The sequence below is a fragment of the Scyliorhinus torazame genome, chromosome X (assembly GCF_047496885.1).
Source record: "Scyliorhinus torazame isolate Kashiwa2021f chromosome X, sScyTor2.1, whole genome shotgun sequence".
Lineage (NCBI taxonomy): Eukaryota > Metazoa > Chordata > Chondrichthyes > Carcharhiniformes > Scyliorhinidae > Scyliorhinus > Scyliorhinus torazame.
Window position 1 is genome coordinate 37,404,082 of NC_092738.1, and position 13,776 is coordinate 37,417,857.

The 13,776-nt window shown below is 46.4% G+C and overlaps 1 protein-coding gene across 4 annotated transcripts in view; it reads right to left on the reverse strand.

Moving 5' to 3' along the window:
• znf740b (zinc finger protein 740b) overlaps positions 1-13,776 on the reverse strand; it is a 235,448-nt gene that overhangs the window by 208,849 nt on the left and 12,823 nt on the right. For all 4 annotated transcript variants that reach the window (XM_072494092.1, XM_072494091.1, XM_072494093.1 and 1 more), the window contains one exon: positions 11,209-11,547. In XM_072494092.1, coding sequence (XP_072350193.1) covers positions 11,209-11,547 — 339 coding nt within the window. The remainder of the gene's footprint in view (positions 1-11,208; positions 11,548-13,776) is intronic.

Here is a 13,776-nt window from a genome sequence, read left to right on the forward strand (position 1 = left end):
CTTGAATGGAATCAGATCTGAGCACTTCTATTCGTTTAGCCTCAGTAAGGATTTTTTTTTTTTAAAATAAAGTCGACACTTGTTGTCGTAGCATTTCGACCCACGTCGACGAGATTGGATCTGCCTGCTGCCAGATCAGTGGGTCTTTGAACTACGAACATGAGAAAGCCTGGGAATTTGCTCACGCAGTCTGTGTGACCATGATGTGAAGGTTCAGAAGACAATGCTAGGTCAGACTCCATTGTGCATCTGGTGAGGTTTGTTTTTGGATTTCATGCCGCACCTTTTGACAGGACTCGAACTTGGGAGCAGGACCAGAACATTTTAAATATTGCCCCTTGACCAGCGCAATACCCCTTCATGCAAAGGAATGGGGGTGATAAGGCTGATGATTGGCTGTAATCTGCCCTCGATTTAATATTTTACAGACTAAAACCATCTGGAGTCACACGTAGGCCAGACCGGGTAAGGATGGCAGATTTCCTTCCCTAAAGGACATTAGTGAATCAGAAGGGTCCGGGCATCAATTGGCAATTGGACAAGTGAATTCCAACATCTACTTATTACAGACACAGAAAGAAAATAATGGGCAGCACGGTGGCACAGTGGTTCGCATTGCTGCCTCACGGTGCTGAGGTCCCAGGTTCGATCCCAGCTCTGGGTCACTGTCCGTGTGGAGTTTGCACATTCTCCCCGTGTCTGCATGGGTTTCGCCCCCACAACCCAAAGATGTGCAGGGTAGGTGGATTGAACACGCTAAATTGCCCCTTAGTTGGAAAAAATGAATGTGGTACTCTAAATTAATAAAAAAAGATAATACAAGATCCATAGAATCACTGGAGGAGAGGTTACCTCAAGAGGTTGTTTGGCTGCTTTATATAATGCAATAAGATACATTTATCCAGCGTGCAACTCAGCAGACCCCTGGCAGTTGTGACCTAAAAAATCTTTCCCTGGCAGTGTCGAAGTGGTGCACAGCACCAGTCCAAGTTAACAAATTCCACCCATAAGTTACCTTTTGCTGTCCTACAGAGATGAAAACAGATGTGGCATCCTCGCAATTTTCAGCAGTGCTGGGACATGAAATCATATCATAGAATCCCTGCAGTGCAGAATGAGGCCATTCAGCCCTTCGAGTCTGCACCAACCCTAGCACTAACTAGGCCTACTCCCCCGCTCTATCCTTGGTCCTGTGTAATGAGACAGGAATAATTAATGACCTCAGTCAGGGATCCTCTCGGAAGGAGCGATCACAGTATGGTTGAATTTAAAATAGATATGGAGTGTGAGACGGTAAAATCCAATACCAGTGTCTTGTGCTTAAACAAAGGAGACTACAATGGGATGAGGGAAGAGTTGGCGAGGGTAGATTGGGAGCAAAGACTTTGTGATGGGACAACTGAGGGACAGTAGAGGACTTTCAAAGAGATTTTTCACAGTGCTCAGAAAAAATACCAATGAAAAGTCAGGGATAATCAGCCATTATCTGAGGAAATAAAGAAGGGTATCAAATTGAAAGAAAATGCATACAAAGTGACAAAGATTAGTAGGAAACTAGAGGATTGGAAAATCTTTAGGGGACAACAGAAAGCCACGAAAAAAAGCTATTGAGAAAAGTAAGATAAGATTATGAGTAAACTTGCTCAGAATATAAAAACTGAGAGCAAAAGTTTCTACAAATATATAAAATTAAAAAGAGTGGCTAAGGTAGACATTGATCCTTTAGAGGATGAGAAGGGAGATTTAATAATGGGAGATGAGGAAATGGCTGAGGAACTGAACAGGTTTTTTGGGGTCGGTTTTCACAGTGGAAGACACAAATAACTGATGGAAATGAGGCTATGACAGGTGAGGACCTTGAGACGATTGTTATCTCTAAGGAGGTAGTGATGGGCAAGCTAATGGGGCTAAATTGAGGCTTTCATTTCATTTCATTTCTAATAAAGGTAGACAAGTCTCCTGGCCCTGATGGAATGCATCCCAGGGTACTAAAAGAGGTGGCAGGGGAAATAGCAAATGTACTTGTGGTAATTTACCAAAATTCGCTGGACTTTGGGGCAATTCCAGCAGATTGAAAACAGCAAATGTGACACCACTAAAAAGGAGGTAGACGAAAGGCAGGTAACTATAGGCCAGTTAGCTTAACTTTAGTGGGGAAAATGCTTGAATCTATCGTGAAGGAAAAAATAGCGAGACATTTGGAGAGAAAGTGCCCCATTGGGCAGACGCAGCATGGGTTCACGAAAGGTAGGTCATGTTTGACTAACTTAGTGGATTCCAGAAGGTACTCGACAAGGTGCCGCACAAAAGGCTGCTGCATAAGATTTGTGGCATGGATAGAGGATTGGTTAACTGACAGAAAGCAAACAGTGGGGATACAGTTTTTCTGGTTGGTGATCAGTGGCTCGGGGTGTGCCTCAGGGATCAGTGTTGGGTCCGCAATTGTTTACAATCTACATAGATGATCTGGAGTTGAGGACCAAGTGTAATGTGTCAAAGATGACACTAGGATGAGTGGTAGAGCCAAGTATACAGAGGACACAAAGCCTGCAGAGAGATATAGATAGTTTAAGTGAGTGGGCAAGGGTCTGCCATATGGAATTCAATGTAAATCTGAGGTCATCCATTTTGGTAGGAAGAACAGCAAAATGGACTACTATTTAAATGGTAAAAAATTACAGCATGCTGCTGTGCAGAGGGACCTGGGTGTCCTTGTGCATGCATCGCAAAAAGTTGGTTTGGAGGTGCAGCAAGTAATTAAGAATTAAATGTGTCCTTCATTGCTAGAGGGATGGAGTTTAAAAGCAGGGAGGTTATGTTGCAGCTGTACAGGGTGCTGGTGAGGCCACATCTGGAGTACGGTGTACAGTTTTGGTCTCCTTACTTGAGAAAGGATGTACTGGCACTGGAGGCTGTGCAGAAGAGATTCATAGGTTGATTCCTGAGTCGAGAGGATTGGCTTATGAGGAGAGGTTGAGTAGACTGGGACTGTACTCATTGGAATTTAGAAGAATGAGGGGGGGGATCTTATAGAAACATATAAAATTATGAAGGGAATATAGGATAGAAGCAGGGAGGTTTTCCCCCACTGGCAGGTGAAACTAGAACTAGGGGGCATAGCCTTAAAATAAGGAGGGGGGAGATTTAGGACCGAGTTGAGGAGGAACTTCTTCACCCAAAGGGTTGTGAATCTATGGAGTTCCCTGCCCAGTGAAGCAGTTGAGGCTACCTTGTTGGATGTTTTTAAGGGAAAGGTAGATAGATTTTTGAACAGTAAAGGAATAAAAGGTTATGGTGAGCGGGCGGGTAAGTGGAGCTGAGTCCACAAAAAGATCAGACATGATCTTATTGAATGAGGGAGCAGGCTCGAGGGGCCAGGTGGCCGAATCCTGCTCCTAGTTCTTATGTTATGTTCTTACGTAACCCAACCCAACCTTTGGACACTAAGGGGCAGTTTATCATGGTCAATCCACCTAACCTCAAGACTGTGGGAGGAAACTGGAGAACTCAGAGGAAACCCACGCAGACAGTCACCCAAGGTTGGAATCGAACCCGGGTCCCTGGCGGTGAGGCAGCAGTGCTAACCACTGTGCCACCCCATGCTCACTGAGCAGATCAAGAAGAAGGTGGTCTGTGACCACATTTCCCCTGGCTCTCAGCCCCTCCTTCCGAGCCTCTCCACCATATTTCATTCCACTCCTCCCCAGCCCCACACTCCCAGTACATAGTAGGCCCTCCCTCGCAGCCTCTCCCGCCAGTCCCAACCTCTCCCCATAGCCCCAACAGGCAGCAGCTCCCTCGCAGCCTCGCGTGAGACTATCAGCTGCAAACACAGGAGAAAAACAACCTGTAACTGGAGGAGCAGCTCCTCTCCCCCATGCATGGGGGCAACACGCCTCCAATTGGTTGCCCCCATGATTGCATTTTTGTAGGTGTTTTGGGGTGCTTTTAAGAACAGATGTGCCCACTGTCTGTGTATTTTTAAACTATTCTTCCTAGTGCTAGACACCCCAAGTAACAGAAGTAGTTTCTCCTAATCCACCCAATGTATTCTCCTTAATATTTTGAAAGATCACCCATTAACCTTCTAAATTCCAGGGAATATACCCTAGTTTGTGTAATTCCGCCCCCCCCCCCCCCCATATAATTCAACCCTTGGGAATCCAGATTAATATTCTTCGTCAGATGTTGCGTCCAGAACTGTTCACAGTTCTCCAGGTGTGGTCTAACCAGGGATTTGTATTGCAGAAGAGTGACTTCTGCCCCCTTGTATTCTCATCTTCTAGACAGGAAGGCTAATTCCATCAGCCTTTTGGATTATTTTCCGTACCTGTTCATGACATTCTGGCGCTCCGCTGTTTTTAAATTTTTCACCATTTAGAAAGTAACCTGATCTTTCCTTTTCAGGTCTAAAGTGGATGGTCTCACATTTGCCCAAGTTCAAACCCATTTACCACATTTCTGACCATTACCTGTGTAATTTCATGCTTCCATCTACACTGCTTAAAATGCTACCAAGCTTTGCGCCATTGGCAAATTTGGATATGAAGCTTTTTATTTAACCACCCAAGTCCTTAATGAAATAGTGAATATGAGGCCCAACAAACTATTTGCGGGTCACCATTTGACACATCCTGCCAATTAAACCATCTGCCCAATTGGTCTTCCATTCATAAAGCCTTAATCATAGAATCTACAGTGCAGAAGGAGGCCATTCGGCCCATCGAGTCTGCACCGGCCCTTGGAAAGAACACCCCACTTATGCCAACACCTACACCCTACCCCCATAACCCAGTAACCCCACCTTAACTTTAGCTAAACAGTTTCTTGAGAGGAACTTTATGAAGTGTCTTCTGGACATCAGCGGAGCTGCTGATTGGCCGTTTCAGGGGAAATTTGCATACGTCCATGTGCTCACCCTAACTTGGAGACGTACCTGAACAAGAGACCCTAACGGTTCAAGTGAAGACAAGCATCCAGCAGAGGGCAGTAGAGCGGAGCTGCTGATTGGCCGTTGCAGGGGAAATTTGCATACGTCCATGTGCTCACCCGAACTTGGAGGTGGTTTGTGGAGGAGCTCTTGTCAAGTGACACTTAAACCCGAAACACTTCTTTAGTGTTTCCCTCCCTATCCCCTCCTCGAACCAAAAAAAACAACCGCTGTAAGGATCAAGAGGAAGGCTCGAGGGCAGGTAGAAGTGGAAAGTTGAACCGTGACGTCACAGCCTGCAGGTAAGGGATTGGCTGGTGACTGGCAAGTAGTTTTTATTTATTTTCCCTCAGGTGTTATTGTGCGGGGCGCAGAGGTTGCTGAGTGAGTGCTTGCTGAGAAGGAGGGGGAATAACAGGTAAGCTCTTTCTTTCTTTTTTTTTTAATCTAGAGGGGATGACAGGGAAGGTAGTGCAATGTTCCTCCTGCAGAATGTTTGAGGCGAGGGACGCCGTCAGTGTCCCTGCTCATTTCATCTGTGGGAAGTGCACCCATCTCCAGCTCCTCAGAAACCACGTTAGGGAGCTGGAGTTGGATGAACTTCGGATCATTCGGGAGGCAGAGGTGGTCATAGATAGAAGCTTCAAGGATGTAGTGACTCCGAAGAATAAAGATAGATGGGTGACGGTGAGAGGGGCTGGGAGGAAGCAGTCAGTACAGGGATCCCCTGTGGCCGTTCCCCTCAGTAACAAGTATACCGCTTTCGATACTGTTTGGGGGGGAGGGGGGGGGCGGGGAAGAGAGACTTACCAGGGTTAAGCCATGGGGTACAGGTCTCTGGCACAGAGTCTGTCCCTGTTGCTCAGAAGGGAAGGGGGGAGAGGAGTAGAGCATTAGTCATTGGAGACTCCATAGTTAGGGGGATAGATAGGAGATTCCGTGGGAACGAGAGAGATTCACGGTTGACGTGTTGCCTCCCAGGTGCCAGGGTGCGTGATGTCTCGGATCGCGTTTTCGGGATCCTTAAGGGGGAGGGGGAGCAGCCCCAAGTCGTGGTCCACATAGGTACCAATGACATAGGTAGGAAAAGGGATGGGGATGTAAGGCAGGAATTCAGGGAGCTAGGGTGGAAACTTAGATCTAGGACAAACAGAGTTATTATCTTTGGGTTGTTACCCGTGCCATGTGATAGTGAGACGAGGAATAGGGAGAAAGAGGAGTTGAACACGTGGCTACAGGGATGGTGCAGGAGGGAGAGTTTCAGATTTCTGGATAATTGGGGCTCATTCTGGGGTCAGTGGGACCTCTACAAACGGGATGGTCTGCACCTGGACCAGAGAGGTACCAATATTCTGGGGGGGGGGGATTTGCTAATGCTCTTCAGCAGGGGCTTGGGAACCTGAATTGTAGCTCCAGTATACAGGAGGTTGAGAGTAGTGAGGTCATGAGTAGGGTTTCAAAGTTGCAGGAGTGTATCGGCAGGCAGGAAGGTGGTTTAAAGTGTGTCTTCTTCAATGCCAGGAGCATCCGGAGTAAGATGGGTGAATTTGCGGCATGGGTTGGTACCTGGGACTTCGATGTTGTGGCCATTTCGGAGACATGGATAGAGCAGGGACAGGAATGGTTGTTGCAGGTGCAGGGATTTAGATATTTCAGTAAGCTCAGGGAAGGTGGTAAAAGAGGGGGAGGGGTGGCATTGTTAGTCAAGGACAGTGTTACGGTGGCAGAAAGGACATTTGATGAGGACTTGTCTACTGAGGTAGTACAGGCTGAGGTTAGAAACAGGAAAGGAGAGGTCTCCCTGTTAGGGGTTTTCTATAGGCCTCCGAAAAGTTCCAGAGATGTAGAGGAGAGGATTGCAAAGATGATTCTGGATAGGAGCGAAAGCAACAGGGTAGTTGTTATGGGGGACTTTAACTTTCCAAATATAGACTGGAAACGCTACAGTTAGAGTACATTAGATGGGTCCGTTTTTGTCCAATGTGTGCAGGAGGGTTTCCTGACACAGTATGTAGATAGGCCAACGAGAGGCGAGGCCATATTGGATTTGGTACTGGGTAATGAACCAGGACAGGTGTTAGATTTGGAGGTAGGTGAGCACTTTGGTGGTAGTGACCACAATTTGATTACGTTTACTTTAGTGATGGAAAGGGATAGGTATATACCGCAGGGCAAGAGTTATATCTGGGGGAAAGGCAATTATGATGCGATGAGGCAAGACTTAGGATACATCGGATGGAGAGGAAAACTGGAGGGGATGGGCACAATGGAAATGTGGAGCTTGTTCAAGGAACAGCTACTGCATGTCCTTGATAAGTATGTACCTGTCAGGCAGGGAGGAAGTGGTTGAGTGAGGGAACCGTGGTTTACTAAAGCAGTCGAAACACTTGTCAAGAGGAAGGAGACTTATGTAAAGATGAGACATGAAGGTTCAGTTAGGGCGCTCGAGAGTTACAAGTTACAAGTTAGCTAGGAAGGACCTAAAGAGAGAGCTAAGGAGAGCCAGGAGGGGACATGAGAAGTCTTTGGCAGGTAGGATCAAGGATAATCCTAAAGCTTTCTAGAGATATGTCGGGAATAAATGAATGACTAGGGTAAGAGTAGAGCCAGTCAAGGACAGTAGTGGGAGGTTGTGCGTGGAGTCCGAGGAGATAGGAGAGGTGCTAAATGAATATTTTTCGTCAGTATTCACACAGGAAAAAGACAATGTTGTCGAGGAGAATACGGAGATTCAGGCTACTAGACTAGAAGGGCCTGAGGTTCATAAGGAGGAGGTATTAGCAATTCTGGAAAGTGTGAAAATAGATCAGTCCCCTGGGCCGGATGGGATTTATCCTAGGATTCTCTGGGAAGCTAGGGAGGAGATTGCTGAGCCTTTGGCTTTGATCTTCAAGTCATCTTTGTCTACAGGAATAGTGCCAGAAGACTGGAGGATAGCAAATGTTGTCCCCTTGTTCAAGAAGGGGAGTAGAGACAACCCTGGTAACTATAGACCAGTGAGCCTTACTTCTGTTGTGGGCAAAATCTTGGAAAGGTTTAAAAGAGATAGCATGTATAATCATCTGGAAAGGAATAATTTGATTAGAGATAGACAACACGGTTTTGTGAAGGGTAGGTCGTGCCTCACAAACCTTATTGAGTTCTTTGAGAAGGTGACCAAACAGGTGGATAAGGGTAAAGCACTTGATGTGGTGTATATGGATTTCAGTAAAGCGTTTGATAAGGTTCCCCATGGTAGGCTACTGTAGAAAATACAAAGGCATGGGATTCAGGGTGATTTAGCAGTTTGGATCAGAAATTGGCTAGCTGGAAGAAGACAAAGGGTGGTAGTTGATGGGAAATGTTCAGACTGGAGTCCAGTTACTAGTGGTGTACCACGAAGATCTGTTTTGGGGCCACTGCTGTTTGTCATTTTTATAAATGACCTGGAGGAGGGCGTAGAAGGATGAGTAAATTTGCAGATGACACTAAAGTCGGTGGAGTTGTGGACAGTGCGGAAGGATGTTACAAGTTACAGAGGGACATAGATAAGCTGCAGAGCTGGGCTGAGAGGTGGCAAATGGAGGTTAATGCAGAAAAGTGTGAGGTAATCCTGTTAAAAAGTTGGATAAATTCAAGGAGAGTAGTCGCTTTGAAGGTTCTGGAACCAGTGTCTCGATTAAATATTCATTAACTGACAAAGAAGCATTTCCAACCTGTAAACACCAGCCCCGACTGGCAAGGAAAGTTCACAAGTGGGCAATTAGCCTAATTTCAGATCAGTGCCACGTTGTCCCTATTAATTAATGTTAGTGTCACAAAGTTAAAAAGCGAATCCTTGGAGCAACACAGAATAGGCCATTGCAGCTTCAGAATTCATGCACTAGTGCCCATGTACGGTACCACGGTTTTGTGTGCCTTTTTAAACATTGATATCATTAATCTGCCTTTTTCAAATTTTATGCTGAAATCTAACTTTTTAAAATTATTACACTTTTCTTTTTTGATTGTTCAAATTTCTATTCAGTTCATTTGGATGACTTTACAATCCTGGGCACATGCAAAAGACACTGTAAAAATGACTAGCACCTAGACATAGGCACCCCAATCGTTTTTTAAAATCTTATTGTGGGCCTCTTCTGTCCCCATCAAATTTGACAGATTTGCCACTTGCTCCGTCCTTTACATCCTCGTTAGACGGCAGAGGTACACTGGGGCCCACATAACCTCTCCCAAACCCACACGACCGGTTCTCTTTCAGTCACACTGCCCATTTCCTGAACCTGTATTTTTATCTGCACTATATTTTGGATAAAACTGCCCAGAAACTTCTCCCCCTCCTTTATGTGTCAGAGTCTCTCTCCAACTCGCACTCCAGCTCAAAGACTCAGAGGTGGAAAGATGTGGGATGGAAGCATCTCCTGCAGACTGGTTTCTCAGGACAGCCTCGCTGCTCTCTCCCACATTCTGCAACCCAGGCACACCGCCTGCTCTGCTAGATCTTAGACTGGCTTTCTTTTATTCATTTCACCAAAGTCTTTACTCAACAATTATTTCACGTAGTTTAACTAGTTAAACTGCAAACTTAATACAGAACATATACTTATCCTGGCCAGACTGCTCTAGTCTGGAGAAATAAGAAACCTTAAAACTCACCATTCAATCACCTATCTGCTTACCTAAATAATGCCTTTGCACTTTGACACACACGTCTTGCTATCTCCCTCACTCAGACCACGCCTTGGTCTGTACCAGATCAGTACCTCTTCCCTCACTGCACCAAATTTCCAGAGTTAAATTAGTACCCTGTCCAGCAGGACCTCATGCATAAGGAAAACCTTGTGTGCTTATACTAGCTGGAATATCAAAGACCCAAGTCAGGCCCTGCTGAATAGGGAACCAGTTCTAGCTAACTACCGAATTAACTAACTGTGTAGCTGCCACTAGTAGGCAGCTTGTTTACCACTGACTTAAGCATGAAAGAAAGTAGTCATGGCACTATTCCGTATTTATCCCTCACCCAACACAAATTAGTTGCTGTAACCGCTCCAGCCTGCTCGGCCATTCAATTTGGGACACAATTTCTGCTACACCTTTGTGTGAGAATGTACAACCCGATTTCCCGCCTGAATGGTCTAGCTCTAATCTTCAAATTATGTCCTTGTTTTCAACTTTCAAATTAAGGGCGGTATTCTCCGCCCCCCCCCCCCCACCCGGCCGGGTGGGAGAATCGTCGGGGCGGCGCGCGAGTCGCGCCACGCCGCCCCCGCACGCGATTCTCTCCCCCCCCCCCCCCCCCCCCACTCCGAAACCAGCGCCGCGAGAATCGCGCCTGGCCGCTCTGAGAATCGGCACAAACGGCGAGCGGCGATTCTCCGGCCCTGATGGGCCGAGCTACCAGCGAAAAAACAGTTCCGCCGGTGCCGTTCACCCCGGTCGCTGCCGGCGAGAACTGTGCGGGAACGCTGGGGGGGCTCCTTCACCGGGAGGGCGCCTCCAATGGGGTCTGGCCTGCAATCGGGGCCCACCAATCGGCGGGCTGGCCTCTACTACCCCCCCGGGCCTACCTCCTTCCACGGCCGGCCCCAGAACCCCGGCGCCATGTTGGTGAGGGGCCGGCGCGCGTTCACGAAGGCACGGGCACTATGTCCCGGGAGCGGACAATCCCGCCCATTATGTCCTTGCTTTCAACTCCTCCACCAGCGCAAATACAGTCTTTGTATTTACCCTATCAAATCCTTTTAACATTTTAAACATTAGATCATCCTTCAATCTTCGATGCTCAAGAGATACACTTCATGTTTATGCAATCAGTCCTACTAATTGCACCTTTTAGACCCAGCGTCATTCTGGTGAATCTGTGCCACAGCCCTCCTCCAACGCCACTATATCCTTCCAGAGGTAAAGTGAACTGAACACAGTATTCCGAGGGTCTGATCAAGGCTCTGTGCAATTGAAGCACAACTGTCTCCCTTTTGTATTCCAGCCCTCAAGATAAAGGCCAACATTCCATTAGCCTTTTGGAGTCTATCAATTAGCTTTTGATGATGAAATTAAAATCGTTTATTGTCACAAGTAGGCTTCAAATGAAGTTACTGTGAAAAGCCCCTAGTCGCCACATTCCGGCGTCTGTTCGGGGAGGCTGATACGGGAATTGAACCGTGCTGCTGGCCTGCCTTGGTCTGCTTTAAAAGGCAGCTCTTTAGCCCTGTGCTAAACCAGCCCCTAGCCCCTTTGCATACTTGAGGCTCCCAAATCACTTTGGAAGAATTTTTTTAAAAAATAAACAAGATACTTACTTGGGGCGCACAGGGCAAACTCTGTGTTACAGTAACAGCAGCGTGACTGTCTGGTCCATCGGCAGTTCTCATGGTGTTCTGAGTCATCGGGTCACTATCCGGCATCATTCCCTGATGGCTGATTGTTCCACTCTGCAGGAGGCGGTGAGGCCCCACCATCTCGTGACTGACAGAGCTGCCCTGCAGGATGCCAACTTCGCTGGTGTCTTGTAACATGGCATTGTCTCCAAGAGATGCCTGCTGAGGAGTTCTTCTGTACTCAAGGAGGGGCTGTTGTCCACCTACTGGGACACTGGGATGATCGGAAATACCATCCACCCTGCTCATCTGGCTAGAATACTGTAAAACAGATACAATCATTAGAAGTCATTGGGGGGGGGGGGAAGTAAACCTATCATAAAATGAGATTTTAATGATTGAGACAAGAACCAGCCCAACTTACAGCAAGATAAATTGAGAGAAGTACACCCAAAGGTATTTACTGTCCTTCATGTCTCTGCTGCTTTAAGCAGATGGACTGCAGTGGTTCAAGAAGATGACTCACCGCCACCGTCTCAAGGGCAATTAGAGATGGATAACAAATGCCACTAACATCCCAATATATTTTTTAATTACCCTTCCTTTGTAGAATTTTCTCCCCTTATGGAATGGACTTCTGCTCATACAGCTTCATAGCTGGCAGCACCCCTGCTTCCAAATCAAAGTTTTATTTGGCTCTTTGTATGTGGGTAGATGGGCAAGGCTGATTTATTGCCAATTTATGGTTGCCCTCAGAGCACTGAACCAACTGCAAATAGCCATTCATGAGGAATCATAGTAGAGCCCTATCCCAACTTCCACACATGCACCCACCAGTAAGGGTGGTGGTAGGGGGGGGGGGGGGGGGGGGGGGGGAGAAGAGTGAGATCTCTCAGCGCAATTAAGGGGAACTTCAATAGATATTCTCTCTCTCACTTACCTTCTCCCTAACCAATCCGCCAAAAGTTTGAGGTACTTGGGTCAATCACAGGAAGCCCACCCCTGACCACTTCTCCAATCATGCATCACTCATTGAGCACATCTCTGATGAGAGAGAATCTAACCATCTCCCCCTTGCTATTCAACGGCATTGTCAAATCCCCCACTGTAAAGCACTGACCAGAAACGGTATTGTAGCAGCCATATAGATACTGTGGCCACACAGCAGATCAGAGGCTGGGAGTTACGTGCTGAATAACTCGCCTCCAGACTCCAAGGTTTGTCCACCAGCCAAGAGCAAGCCTGAATGGAAAAGAGCGCGCCCGCCCGAGAGCGAGCCAGGGAGCGCACCCGCCTGAGGGCGAGCCAGAACTGTTGCAAACAAATCAATAAAACACAAATGAAGGAGGATAGCAAGTGGTGGTGTTGTTCAGAGATCTGCAAGACTGAGAGCTATGTGGCTAGCAAGCTTTCAAATGTGATCACCCCACATGTGCTGAGGAAGAGGGGGATTGGGTGACCGCCAGGTAGTTAAGAAGTACCAGACAGGAGTCCCCAAAAGAGCATCTCATTCTCCAACCAGCATTTAGATCTACATATCCTCGGGGGTGTTTGCGGTGCTGTTTGAGAGATTGAAACTTTATGCACATTGGCCCCTTCTTGGAAGTACTCCAAATTTGCAACATTATTAGTTTCGAGATCACTTATCAAAAAATCAAGGTTCCCATCTTCAAACCATATTTTTTACAGAAAATATTGATGATGCAATCCTTTTTACGACCAATCACAATTGATGCATTTGCCAGTTTTGTGAAATCAGCCAATCATGCTCCCAGTACGACAAAACAATCAGTTAGCAAAATCCTGCGGGTGCTGGAAATCGGAGATAAAAACAGAAAATGCTGGTAATACTCAGCAGGTCTGGCAACATCGGCAGAGGGGGAAACAGAGATAACATTTCAGGTACAGCATTTTCTCTTTCTATTGCGCCAAAACAATGGCTTACTACATGCACAGTGTTGTGGGGGCTGGGATTTCCTTTTTCGGATTGTAGCTGGACACAATTCCTTGCTCGTGTGCATCAGTGGGAATTTACTGGAACAAGAGAAACCAAGATTGCTTAAAAGGCCATTGAAAGTTTTGAGTTGGAGCAGATTATTGCACCAGCAACACTTGCATTAATCCCAAGTGTGATTGGATATCATCTAAAGCATCATATGCGTTTCACTGATAAATGCATGATCGACAGGGGAAAAAAAATCTCGAAAGGGAAATTCTTAACTCTGAATGAAAGTACATGTGATTTTACAATATTTCACATGAAACAATGTTGATCTGCATAAGTTTATACTCCTATTTCTCTCTAGCTGAAGTAGTAAACTTGTCCATTCTGTGGACCTGATTTAACCCATGTCTTTATGCCACTCACTCTACACAGAAATTAGTTGACCAGAATGAGCTTGAGAACTCTCAAGTTAGTCATAAAACTTTCCAGATGATTTGTTGACCGTCTATCACATTCATTCACTGTTTCTTTCTATTGCTTTGCCTCCCCATCCCTATTTCCACTCCTTCGATTTTATTTTCTCCCTCACTACTTTTTATTTTTGT